General features: G+C 41.2%; 1 protein-coding gene across 4 annotated transcripts in view; it reads right to left on the reverse strand.

Annotated features, from left to right (window-relative positions):
- Positions 1 to 14519, reverse strand: part of UVRAG (UV radiation resistance associated) — a 95933-nt gene that overhangs the window by 44523 nt on the left and 36891 nt on the right. For 3 of the 4 annotated variants that reach the window (XM_083855898.1, XM_083855900.1, XM_083855901.1), the window contains 6 exons: positions 8420 to 8525; positions 6489 to 6615; positions 5492 to 5576; positions 4918 to 5005; positions 4293 to 4416; positions 2093 to 2258 (listed from right to left, as the gene is read on the reverse strand). In XM_083855898.1, coding sequence (XP_083712024.1) covers positions 2093 to 2258; positions 4293 to 4416; positions 4918 to 5005; positions 5492 to 5576; positions 6489 to 6615; positions 8420 to 8525 — 696 coding nt within the window. The remainder of the gene's footprint in view (positions 1 to 2092; positions 2259 to 4292; positions 4417 to 4917; positions 5006 to 5491; positions 5577 to 6488; positions 6616 to 8419; positions 8526 to 14519) is intronic. The other variant, XM_083855899.1, reaches the window with a different exon arrangement.

Genomic DNA, 14519 nt, shown 5'->3' on the forward strand with positions numbered 1-14519 from the left:
CCGACACCCTGCAATGAAAAAAAACCAAAAGCCAAGTATGTAGGTATAAGCCAGTCAATAATAAAAATGCTATGTGTTATAGTGAAGATCAACTACAGGGATTACATCACTGCAATTACTCAACAATTTATGCTGGAATTTGAAAAGCTGCTAAAGGACAGGTAACTGAAATAAAGAGGTTTAATAATGCATGTTAACTGCTGTGCTCAACACAATTAGGAGCAAGGAAGAAACATGATCTGTTAGTTTAGAAAGAAAATTGCAATTTTAAACATTTGACATAAGACCTTGGAATTGGTAGGATTGTTTCTCCAATAGCTGGGAAGAGAAGCTCTCCAGCAGGAGCTAACTCTGAAAAAATCTTGCACAACACAGATAAATAGCCCAACAGGGATTCATTTACTTAGCTAAACACTCTACTTTTCAGAAATCTGTTGTAAAATCAAGTGTTATTAAGCCACAAGAGTTTGGAAGGCTGTGTAGGACTAAACCTTCCAATCTGTATGAGAGAGCAGGAAATTCAATTAATCTTTACACACTCACACACAGGGAGTTCTACTACTCAGAAATTTGTTTTCAAGATACAAATGTTCTAGTTTGCAACCCTTTTCAAAGTGATGTACAGGAACAAGTATGATCATCTGCTTCAAGAACTACACTGAAGCAAAACAGGTCAATGTTCTATTAAGGTACCCAGGAAGTGTGTTCAGACAAGTTATTAAAATGGTTATTAAAATTACTTTGCAGGACATAATTATATAGTTGTGTTTTATGGTGTCAAAACAGGAAGACCTCACAGCAAGTTTAAATCTTAAATTACCTTGCCTGACCTGCCACAAGTCACTAACCTTCAAAGAGAAATCAAACACCTTCAAGCACCCCAATCCTGTCAACTAGGCACAATAAAACCCTTCCATCTTTATTTGGATTATGAGGAATTAGTGTTAAAATGTTGTAATACTTTGCGTATTTCCAAAAAGAAGAATTTGGCTTTTCACAGCTTCCTGACAACAGAGTCAGCTACTTTCCACAAGTTCATTTCCCCCCAGGCATTTCCTTTGCTCCTTTTTCAAACTTTTGTAGAAAAATGAAGTTATTGATGCTGCAAGTCTGACTGCAGCCATCCATACACACACATAGGGTCACAGAATTCCTGAGTTGTAAGGGACTTCAAAAGCTCATCTCATTCCAACCCCCTGCCAGGGTGGGGACACCTTCAGCTAGACCAGGTTGCTCCAAGCCCCATCCAACCTGGCCTTGAACACTTCCAGGATGGGTACTCCATAAACTCTCTGGGCAAACTTTGCCAGTGCCCAGAATCTGAATGGAGCATGAACCAATGGTCAGTGCTGCATTCCTGGCAGTTCAGTGGCTTCAGGCTACAAAGGGAACCTTAACCAGTAGTTGCCACTAATTTTGTGTTAGAGCACACAGGTGCAAAGACAGTGGGAAAATAAGTAAAGTTCCAAAACACAGGAGAAGACATTCAGAGAGTGAATTTTAAGATGGTTTCCTAGAAGGAAAACAATAAGAGTGTAGCTACATTTTCAAAGACAATCATCACAGAACAAATTAAAAGCTCTACATTGAATATTCAGTTGATTTACAGTAAGTGGCAGGTTACTGTGCTTTTTCAATTGATTAGAAAACTGTTAAAAGGAAGCTATTTGTTTTCTCCCATTTATCAACCACTATTCTGGCAGCATGTGGCAGCAGCTCCCCAGTGAAACTAATTTGCTACTGGCTATGGGAATAAACTACAGATAGCAAAACATAAAAGGCAAGTTTTCCAAACAGAAACCAAAACTCATGAAACACTAAGAAACACTACCTAAGTTTTTCTAGCATTCAGGATGCCAAATCAAAGCCATATACATGCCAACAGACCCAGAATAACAAAGCTGAGTTACTCTATTGCATCCCAAAATTCCAACAAGAAACTCACCAACTATTCCATGGCTACTGAAAGCAGTAGTAAGTAACTTCAAATTCCATATCAACTCAGACTACCCAAAGCTGTTTAAGAAGGGTTTTTTTAGTGTTGATTTGTTGTTTTGCATAAAGTAGATGAGCGTATTTACAATATACTCACTCTCGCTCTTTCTCTGTCAGCTTGTCGTTTATATTGTCTTTGATTGTAGACCGGGAGCCCTTGTGAATTATGGGATACCTGAGTGGCACTTGTAAGAAGAAGGATATCATGGAAACTAGGTGAGCGGTGTAGCCCAGGGCAACAGCGATGCTTCCATCATCTTTTGCTGTCAATGACAAAAATATTCTACTGTTAAATTGTATCCACTGAATCCTAGTATCCATCTTTATTGCTCAGAGAACAACAATTAATGTAGCTCTTAGAACTAAGGACAGGAGGAGGCCTGGAGTCATTCTGCTCCATGCTTTACAAGGGTTTGCACTTCAGTGTTGTGTTTGCCTCTTGTGATGAGGCACACAAAACTGGTGGTGGCTTGTTCTCCTGCAAATTTTACTTTCAAAGCTACACTGCCAGGATGGGGGAGGGTAAAGAAGAGATGGGAAAAATGAAACAAAATTCCCAAGACAAAACTCAAGTATTAAGCTTTCTGCATTTCTCTAGATGGAGCTGACACGTGTGAGAGGGATCAGGGGAAAGCTGCATTCCCCCTCAGCTTTATTCAGGAGTGAGATCAGTTGGAGAGTCACTGACCCAAAGCTATGAACTCTGTTCTCTGCCAATAGCTGGAAAAACTTAGATTAACCCGTTGTTTTAAAGTATCATTTTCAATTTGACATTTAAGGTTTCAACCTTAAAGCTTCACCTGCCAGGAATACACATAGATCTTGCAATTGAAACTACATCTTTTAGCCATATAAAGGCTTTTCCTTTCTCTTTTCTCTATTTTTAATTCTTTTTAAGGGATACAGACAGCACAACATTCATCCTTTCTGATGCATCGATGAAACCATAAACAGAGGACCTTTAAGAAAGCTTATGATATTCAGCAACCATACTAAGCTCTATCAGAGCCTGTCATAATATATGTATTTAAGTTACACTCCTGTCAAAATGGATTTTGTAAAAAAGGTTCAAAATTTGCAGCAAAACTGGCTTTTTTAGGGATTTTTTTTTGACCCTTCAGACACCTAATCTTTTAAGAGATAGTATATACTGAGTCTGAGATAATATCCATGCCAGACAGCTGGGTTTCAAATTTAACTGCCTGTTTTCACTAAATTGAATGCTTAGTACTTCTTCCTCACAATACAATACTTCTAGAGACTTGGATAAAGAATTAGTAATTCTTTTGCAAAGAATTAATGCCAGGAAACTAAGAACAGGCCAGAAGATGGCACACTACTGATTCCTCAAGAGTTAGCAAACTGAGTTCATTACTGCATTTAGTGCAATCAGGGAAACAAAGCAACAGACTGATTTTTGTCCTACTGACAAATTAATTTGTTTTAAAGGTTATTCCTCCAATATTCTAGCATCCAATATATATATTATTAGTACAAGTTAATTACTATGAGGTGGCTTTAAAAAGTTAGACATTTGATGGAGGTTTTTGCTTAAGAAACTAGAATGAACAAGAACTGGGAGCAAAAAAATTTTAAGGGGATTTTAATGAATTTCCAGTTCACATCAAACATTTGTAGATGAATGCATGCAGTTACCTGTACAACTGTTATACAGGCAGGCATATGATCTATTTGTTTCTGCAACAGGATGAGGGTTGACAGTTAAAGTAGAAGGTCACTTGTAAAGTATTCTATACTGTCAGAGAGGTCAAAGTCTTTTTTTTTTTTTTGCGAGGTATTTATGTGGCAAGTTCACTGGCAACTACAGCAAACCAAATGGGGATTTATGCCTGTTGCCCCACCAAGATTTATAGACTAAAAGTAGCCCCAGTGGAATTTTAGGTCAGGCACAAGTATTTTCAAGAATCACTGAGTTTGGAAGACACCTCTGGGAATGGCACAGTCCTCATCCCCAGCTCAGAGCAGGTTGTCCCCAGGACTGTGTTCCAGCTGGGTTCTGAGCATCCCCAAGGATGGAGACTTGGCTGCCTCTCTAGGCAACCTGCTCCAGCGTTTCAATATGCAGTCTTAGAACACAGAGGTGTTTTACTAAGAGTCAAAATAAACCTCCTTTGCTTTAGCTAGGAAGTACTAACAAATAATTTGCAAGTTTTCTTCTAGTCTAAATCTTTCTGGTAAAAAATTTGGACCTCAAGCTATTACTACTCATTTTCTTAATTTTACGAAGTTTAGAAGCAGTGTTAACTGTAACAACTACTTTGGGAATATGCAGCTACCTTGAAAGTCTTCAGAATTAGGAAGCTTGACTCCACAAACAAAGTAATCCTTTTGGTTATTCTGTAAATTTAAAATCAACAGTGGAAAGTGAGCATGGAACAACAACATCCAGAACACCAAAACCTGCAAGAACGTGATGACAAAGCTAACAAACAATAAATTAAAATAAAACAAAATAACCTAAATATTTAACTAAATTTAGAGTGATTGACACGGTATTTTAATATACATCTCCCATAGTTCAGAAAATAAATGCAACTTTTTTAAAGAGTAAAGAAGTTTATATTAATTCATTACATAAAAGATTCTGAAGCTCAACATTTTAACACATGTTTCTGTGCTCTCAGCTGGCCTACTGTCAGGGTTGTTTTATGTAATTGTACACAGAATGGAAAACAGCCATTAAATTACAGCTATTCTATTTTCATAGAGGACACTGTGTAAGAGGTGCTGGCATAAGCTCCCTCCTGGTAAAGTCTGTAATCTAAAAGCCGAATATAAGAAAAATCAACAGAATGAGCAAAGAGTAGATATGTCACAAATAAGGCAGAATATTTATTTGCAATGTAATACATAGGAAATCCATTTCACATTGTGCAGATTGTCAGGATGTTGAAAACATACCAAATCAATAGGGTAGATGTAGGATAGCTCCGACAGCAACTGCTTGCATCGAATAGTCTGCTGGGCATTTGTCTTCAAAAACTGTTCTCTTTGGGAAAAGAGATACCAAAATTATTATTTTCTTCAAAAGCTCCAAATAAAGGTATCGAGCTGTCATATCCCTTCTGCAGCTTTCCAATTATCACCTCCTATCCTCAAAAAAGTTAGGTAAATCCACCCCCAAAAAACATAGCACACAAAGCTAATTTTTGTTTTCAGCCATGAAAACATGTTTTCATACCATACATTATAGACATATTTTGACTGCAAGAATCTGGTGTTACAAAGCTGTGGAACAACACAAACACACCTAAAAGTCCTATCAGAGTCTACATGTACAACCAACCATCTATTCTCTTCTAGACTTGCCACTGGTAATTATCACTTTAGATATCTACAAACTGTAGCAAGGATGCTTTAACAGAAGTTTTAGGGCAACACGAGGAAGATTTTGGTACCATAAGTCCCATTTTCAATGGCCTGCTCTCAAGCTTATATTTTTTTCCAGTTACAGAACAAACACAGGTCCTTTTACCTCTTAGCAGTGCATTCCTTTCTTAATTCATACAGAGATTCATTATGCTCTTCAAGTTTCTGGTATTCAGTCCCAAATGCATTTTCTAAGCAACAGAGGAATCAGGAAAAAAAATAGTATAAAGTATATTCTTAGTTATCCAAAGTTTTAAAAGTAGATACTGACAAAATGTTGGCAATAATCCTCCACTTATTCTTATCCTCCCATTTTCCATATTATGCTCCCAAAATAGAGAATGTCAGCACAGGAGGATGTCAGTACCTGTCTTCATGCACTATACATCATTCCCCAGCCAAATACAACCCATCAGATTTCATCCTCCATTAATACCTATTCCTCTCACAACCACACAGTACAGTAGTCCAGTTATGGGGTCTCACTACTTGCATAGCCAGAATAAAGTACATGGTAAAAACCATCCTTTTTGTAGTGACTAATTACTTTAGACTCAACTAAGTATTAAAAATAAAAAATTCTGCAACAAGATCAAACATGTAGCTTGGTCTTGGTGAGCTTCAAAGAGGCAGTGATACAGCATTTCACTACAGGAGACATGCCCAGTAAAGATGATGCCAAGATGACTGAGCATTTCATCTGTCACTTACATATCAAAATATTAAGAAGGATTTTTGTCTTCTAATGCTTAAAACTGAATCCAAATCACAGGTACAGCAACATCCCTCATGGCATTATGAAGTCCCTTTATCACAGCAATGTTTACTGTACTATACTGTAGTTCTTCTGATGTTCTCATAAAATGTCAACTAAACACAGATTTAAGATTACTTTGGAGAGGTGTCATAGTAAGAAGTTATTTAGAGACAAGATACCAGAAACTGCTGTCTAAAACTCAGTATAACACAGAGAGTGAAAAAATTACACCTGGCTGCAAATTTCAGATAAAGAAAAAACACAAGCACATTACAGCCAATGAAAATAGAAAAGAAACCAGCATTTTCATTCTGGTCATAAACTACACTAAGATTTCTACACTTACCTCTGTCAAGTAAATTACTTTTTTGCTTATGCAACAAGGCTACTTCTTGACCAAGGGCCTTCTTCTGTCGCTCCAGCTCATTACGTAGCACCAGGATCTTCAACTGTAAACACTCACTCTCCTTTTTCTATGGGAAGAAATACAGCTTTTAAAAAAAAAATTTCTCTGCACAGAAGCAATTTCATGAAAAGGTGATAGGAGGGAAGGAAAAAACAGTACATCTTAGATTAGCACCCACCTAAGAACTGAGTTCATAGATTACCACACGAAAGTTCTCCAAAAACTCTAATAATTTTGCTGCTTCAGAAGGAAAGCAACGCAGCTGTGTGCCACAGTGCTTGCACCTCCTGTGGGATGCATCTCCTCTCTTGAACCCAGACCAAAAACTAAGAACAGTGCTTCACCAGGACATAAAAACTGACAGCACAGCACTAGCAGCAGGATGAGCATTCATTTCCTGGCAAAGGGCTCACCAGCAAGAAGGAAAGTGAGGAGAAAGAAGTCTATACAAAGTGGAGGCAGGAGCTGGAAAAAGGCTGGAGATGTTCAAGCTGCACTATTAGATTCAATTCCCAGCTTCAGGACCATGAGAATAAGAGGATACAAAGAAAAAACTGAGAGTGTTCAGCCTGGAGAACAGAAGAAGCTCCAGGGAGACCTTAGAACCAGGTGGTCCAAGAGAGCCAGAGAAGGAGTATGGACAAGGGCCTGAAATGGCAGGACAAGGGGGAATGGCTTCCCACTGCCAGAAAGCAGGGTTAGTTGAGATATTGGTAACGAAATTCTTGGCTCTGAGGGTGAGAAGGTCCTGGCACAGGTTCCCCACAGAAACAGTGGCTGCCCCATGCCTGGAAGTGTGTTCAAGGCCAGGCTGGACAGGGCTTGGAGCAGCCTAGTCTAATGGAAGGTATGCCTGCCTATGGCAAGGTGTTGGAAATGGATGAGCTAACATCCCTTCCAACCAAAAACATACTAGGATCATATGATATAGTTTTGCTCTCCGATATTTAAAAATTAAATTCTTTGCAAGCAGGGACTGAAAACGTTATGAATAAACAGTCAAGATACCAAAAGAAGGCAAAAAAACTCTGGGCTGGAATGACTCTCAAGAGATTTTATACTGCCCCTTATGGAAGGTGACTTCTTCACCTCTTCATCTACAATGTAACCCCTGTAATCACAGCAGGTAATCAAGCTCCCATTTTTCCCATTTTGTCAAATCCTGGAACCGGGTCTGACACTTTTGGAATTTAGCTGAGTACTCTCAATTCAGAATCTGCTTTACAGCAGTAAATTAACTTCACACTGCAAATGTGCCCTTTACAAGGCACCAGACACACACCAGTGAGTACCAACATAATGAAGTTGCCACAAACCACTCCTTGGTTCAATTCATCTTTGAACCAACATCAGCTTTCCTGGGCAGAAAGCAGAAATTAATGTCAGCAGACTTCTCTGGGGAGGGGAGGAGAGCAGACAAAACCAATTGTCAAAAGCCGTAAGAACTGGTACAATTTTTGTTTAAAATGAATATGTCACTTGAGTGACAGCATTTGCATGAATTCTGTTCATCCAAAGGGAGTCAGGGTACAAGAAGATAACCTCAGTCCTGTCAAGTTTCTTATAAATCATTAGAAGTTTGTTTTTCCTGAAAGACCTCTTTCGTGTACTGTGCAATGGTTATGCTTCAATAGCATAATTGTACAAAATAAAAGTAAAAACAGGATAAGCAATTTATCAATCCATTTAAGTAACTCACACAACTCAAACTAATACTACACAGCTCTCAGATGAGCTCCCATTTAAAAGGACAGGTGTAAAGAAAAATTTCAAGATCAAGTGTTAACAAAAAAACCACAAGCTTACAGTCAAGACATCAGTCAGATGCTTCAGCAAGCCCATAAAATAAGGTTTTAATAAATCAAACATACCAGTTCATTCCTTGTAGATGTACATCTCAGCTTTTCTTCAATCTCCCTTCCTATTTTCTGAACAGTTACCTGAGTCTGTTTAATTGCACACTGAGCTCTGTGAAGCCTGCAAGGAGAAAGTTATAGCTGTGATAAAGGTTCCCCACATGTGCAAACACCAGCAGCAGGAATGCAAACTCAGACTGTCAGCTTCCATCCCAAAATACCAAATGAGGAAGCATAAGAAAGGCAGGGTCAGATGGGATATTGGGAAGAAATTCTTGTCTGTGAGAGTGGTGAGGCCCTGGCACAGGTTGCTAAGAGAAGCTGTGACTGCCCCATCCCTGGAAGTCTTCAAGGCCAGGTTGGATGAGGGTTGGAGCAAGTTGGTCTAGTGCAAGGTGCTCCTGCCCATGGCAGGGGGCTGGAACTGGATGAGCTTTAAAGTCCCACAACCACAAACCATTCTGTAATAACTTGCAGAGTTTATGAAGAAAACCACCAAGTCTTTAAATTCAAACAAGTATAAAATCTACTCTTCAGTTTTTCAGTTCAACACATGCTGACCAGGCTGCAGGTGAGAGAGCAGGTAATTTAAGTTAAATCACTATTAACATGAAGATAGATACCCACAAGCATTGTTACCACAGGCCAACTTTAGAAAAATTGCAAGTATCCTTTGGCTAACACACAGCTACCCAGCCAGGAACATGAAATATCCTTCAGTATCTGCCTCTATGCTATAGGCCCTTCTGTAGCAAAACCAGAGGTTACTTAATTGAATCACGTTTGAAAATTTTATAAATTATTTTGATGATGCATTACTGATTGTTAGCCCTGACTTCAGATTTAAGAGAGAAAATCAATTATTTGCCAAATTTATTAGAAAATAATCAGGTAGAGGAAAAAGATAGCAAAAATAGGCCTAAGAGAAACATTAACATCTTCCTTAAAATTAATACCGAGTAGAAATTATTGTATTTATTAGAAAAAGAGAGTAGTTGTAAGTGGAAACAAACTGTGCTACTAATATTAATAAACAAGGTTGTGTGATTGAGGACTTTTACTGTGACAGCTACAGCTGGTCTGTAAGCTGCACAGATAAAGAGGCCATGACACCAACTCGATCAGCCAACGAACCAGCCAGGCTCGTTATAGAATAGGAGTAAACAAGTCCCCAGGTACATTAACAATGGGTCAGATTCAAACTCAAACAGGAGATCCCAGCCAATCCCACTGAACCATGAATGCACCCATGTCATTGCCAGTGAGCTGGGCAGTGCCAAGACCCTTCACCAATCACGTTTGTAAGAGGGGGAAGTTTGAAGCCCCTACAAAAGGGGATTCCAACAATAAACTTCAGCTGCTGCTGCATAAACTCAGTGTGTTCTGATCACATTCCTGTCTCCAGCATCAACAACTGGCGATGCCAGCATGATAGAACAAGCTGTCGTGGGTAGAGCAGGGAGACAGAGGGGCAGCAGGAAACAGCTGCCTGCAGTGTGGAGAGCTGTGAAGACAAGTGGGAAGAGCACAGAATCCTGGCGGGGCAGCGTGGAGAGCCGTGAGCAGTCTGGAGAGCTGCAAAGAGCGGCGTGGAGAGCTACATGGGTCTGGACCCCTTTAAGACACCACCAGGAAAATGGGAGTGTGGGCTATGGGACTGGAAAACCCTACCCTCCAGGTATGGACTTTTGTTTTAAGGAACAGAGGAATCAAGTATGATAAACAGGCTTTACTTGATAAAGGGGTGTGAGAGGCACAGACTGGATGTGTCCAAAGGGCCGCCCTGGACGTAAAAATGTGGGAATGGGCTGGCAGATACATACTTGAAGCAGCCACTATTGCCAGTGAGACAGTCATCAACGTTATCAAGCCCTGGAGGCTCATCCTGGACTTGCTAAGACAGCTGGGGAATGAGCAGGACACAAGGACAGTGGAGGGAACGCTGCAGGCACCACCTGTGAAGGCATGTGGTGAGAACAGGGCACTGGGTGAGACGGTGGGAAACGTGGGTGCTGCGCCAGGGGTGTGTGGGAGGAGGGTGGGTGGATCAGCCACATCACACCACAAAGGCACACGGAGCCATGAAGCTTCCTAGGATGGGATGACCTGCCCTCAGAACGTCCTGTGGCTGCCCAGCACTGTGCCGCTGCCACAGGCAGAGACAACATGCCAGAATGTCCTGCTGCTGCAGTCGAACCAAGCTGCTGTGGTGCTGTCCCAAGCAGCAGAGACACTCAGCTCCCCTGTGCCCTGCCGCACTGGCCGAGACCCCTGAAGCCACGACTGCCTGTTCTGCTGCTCTGTGCCCTGCCCTGAGCTGCTATGAAGCAGAGCCTTTCACTAGCTGTGGAGCAGTGTCTGCCACTGAGCCACACACACTATGTGACAGCACCAGACTACACTGGCTTTGCCACCACTCTGCAGGGGCACACAGCTCCCACAGAGACAGAGCACTGTGCAGCTGTCCCAGCTGTGCCTGCGTGACCATTTCACCTGCACGCTCTGGAGACACACACACTCCCTGCCATCACAGACACACTTAGACCACGTCCTCCCGGAGCTGACTGACCCAGCTTCGAGACCACACCTTTGAACCAGCCTCCATGGGCTGTGCCCAGTCATTGCTCTTACTCGTGGGCTGGCCTGGGAAACGCATCATCAAGGGTACCAGGGTACCAACTACATGCAATACCCAGAAGCAGCAGTGGATTGGGAGATTCTAAAATCACTGCTGCCGCCATGAGTTCACTGCTGCTGCTGCTGGAGCTACACCTGGACTGGTAGTTCTGGTGTTCTAGACTCAGATTTTACTGGGTAAATACATACAGTAGTGTCAACCCCTACTCCACCTGTGACTGAAAAAACCCAAATAGCTCAACTCATCCCAGTTAAGTCTTCTGTCCCAAAACCAGATCCCAAGGTATGGGAAATCAAGGCTTCAGGTTGACAGAAGAACCTCAGGTATTTTGGACAAAGGTCACGTGGTGTGTATTATCACGATGCCTCAGGAAAGACGCTCACAAATAAAGATCAGTAGCATGACTGACACAGGGGCAAATGTCATCATCAACCAACATTTGGCCTTCCTCATGGCCCAGCACGCCTGTGGGATCTGATGTTGCTGGCCTTGGAGGCACCACCACAGCTGTTTGAGTAATAGATCTGTGTTGGTCAAAAATCCTGAGGGTCAAAGAGCTACAATTTGATCTTACATCACTGCAGCACCTCTTAACCTGTGGGGAAGAGATGTTGTATCTGCATGGGGAGTCCAGGTGGGGATGGATTTTTAACAGGGACCACTGCTCTAAAGCATAAAGTATCCTACACTAGCCCTAAAATGGCTTACAACTCAACCTGTGCAGGTACCACAGGTGGCCCCTAGAGAAAGAGAAGCTACACACCCTCATATCTTTAGTATAGGAACAACTGGCTCAAGGGTACATACAACCATCCACAAGCCCTTGGAACATGCCAGTCTTTGTTATAAAAAATAAGTCCAAGAAATGGAGACTGCTCCATGACTTGAGAAAAATCAATTCAGTCATGGAGAGCATGGGCACTGTACAACTGGGCACGCCAGCCATCTCCTACAGTGATTCCTGCTACCTGGGATATCCTAATTGTGGAGCTAAAATATTGTTTCTTTACTATTTCTTTACATCCAAATGATACCCCAAAGTTTGCTTTCATGGTGCCTTCTATTAAAAACGCTGCACCAGTGGAGAATTACCAATGGAAAGTTTTGCCACAAGGTATAAAAAACAGCCCCACAATTTGTCCGTAGCATGTTGCTCAGGCATTATCATCAGTCAGAGAACAATTTCCGGGGGCGTACTGTTATCACTATATGGACGATATCTTAAGAGCAATACCAACTAAAAAAGACCTTTCACAGCTTTCGCCAAGCCTGATGCAAGCACTAAAAACATCTGGGCTGCAAGTAGCACCAGAAAAGGTATAGGAGCAACCACCCTGGAAATACCTTGGACTCAAGATTATGGATCAGACTACACAGCCCCAGACAATTCAATTCTCAACAAAAGTTCAAAATTTAAAGGATGCACAAGAACTTTTCGGTATCATAAACTGGCTCAGACCCTATCTAAGGTTGACCATCCCACAATTAGCATCCTTATTTCACGTCCTTAAGGGTGACTCTGATCTAAATTCTCCCAGGAAATTAATACCAGAGGCAAAAGCCACTCTTGAAATAGTAGAGCAGGCTATCACAAGCAGATAAATTCACTGGATATGCCCAGAAGCGTGTACTAGTGTGTTTATTTTCAGTGTTGATTTTCATTCTACTGCTATTATTGGACAATGCGGTCTGACCCTTTGCATGTTTTGGAGTGGATGTTCTTATCCCACCAACCTAAAAAGACAGCACCTACCATTTCTGAGTTAATTGCCCAGTTAATCATCAAATGCCATCAAAGAAGTTTACAATTGAGTGCAAAAGATCCTTCCAAAATTATTATACCTGTGACACAAGAACAATCTGAATGGTGCTATGCCAACAGCACAGCTTTACGAAGAGCCTTGCAAAATTTCTCAGGGGAAATTGGTTACCATATACTAAGTCATACATTATTTCAAGTGACTAAAATCACTGCACTATCGCTAAAACCTCTCAATAGTCATACACCCTTAAAAGGCATTACTGTGTTTACCAATGACTCTGGGAAAACAGGAAAAACCATTGTGACATGGAAAGGAAAAGGTGAATGGTAAACATTGGAAGGTTATGAGAGCGGATCACCTCAACTGGTGGAGCTACGTGCTGTAGCTATGGCTTTTCAGCGTTTTCCCAAATTTCCTTTAAATATTGTCACTGACTCTGACTACGGTGCAGACATCACACAAAGATTAGATCGAGCCCTGTTAAAAGAAATTGACAATGCACAATTATTTGGCCTACTAAAAACTTTGTGGCATACCACCCAGGCCAGAACTTGCCCTTACTACATCCTGCACATTAGAAGTCATACAAATCTCCCAGGCTTCACTGCAGAGGGCAAGGCACAAGCAGATCACCAAGCTGGCCCTGCCTGGACAGCACCACAGCCAGAAATGCTTGCACAAGCAAAAGCATCACACGCCTTCTTCCATCGAGGTATTCAAGCCTTATAGAGGTAATTGCTGCTGTCAACCACAAAGGCTCGTAATACAGTCAATACCTGTGCTGACTGCCAAGGCCATACTGCATCACTGCAGATGGGAGTTAATCCCCGTAGCTTAAAAGCAACTCTAGCAAATACATGTCAAACATATTGCCAAATTCTGGTGTGTCAATTGATACTTTTTCCTCAGCTATATCAGCATCAGTTCATACAGGAGAAAAAGGTCGGGATGCCATCACACATTGGCCATTAGCCTTTGCTGGTTTGGGTATCTCCATAACATCAAAACAGACAGTGGCCCTGCATATACATCACAAAAAACAAGACAACTCCTACAGCTCTGGGGTGTGCCACAGCACACTGTATTCCTCACTTAGCAATAGGACAGGCCATAGTAGAACGTGCACATGGCACCTTAAAAAGCATCCCAGATAAACAGAAAGGGGGAATGTGTGGTGAAAATCCACAGAAGAGAGTGGAAAAAGCTGCTTATACCTTTAATCACGCAACAGTACCAGAACAATCCCAGAATACAATAATTTTAAATCACCTTTTATCTCTGCAGTTATCTAGTGATGTCCAATTGCCTAAACCTAAAGTAATGGTAAAAGATATTATCACTAGTAAGTGGGAAGATGCATGGAATGTATTATGTGGGGACATGGTACACTTGTATTTCCATGGACACCAGAACATGATGCCCTATGTTCTGCTCAGACCAGAGACAACACCTTTGTCATGATGCTCCAGCAGACATTGTGGAGCAGTGATTTAAACAACTTGTGCAACTGCTACATGGAGGTCTGGCACTTTTTAAGGTGACAAGTTTATTTAAGGACTTTATCTTTATGAGGACATGAAGATTTTATATATTTAAAATATGAGGACTTGAGAATTTTATCTATTTAAGGATATGAATCACAAACCCAAACTATGACAGATTGTTTTCCCTGTTGGTTGGTTTTCCCATGGATCCAAAGTTGAAATTATTTCTG

The sequence above is a fragment of the Zosterops lateralis genome (assembly GCF_965231275.1).
Source record: "Zosterops lateralis genome assembly, chromosome: 2".
NCBI lineage: Eukaryota > Metazoa > Chordata > Aves > Passeriformes > Zosteropidae > Zosterops > Zosterops lateralis.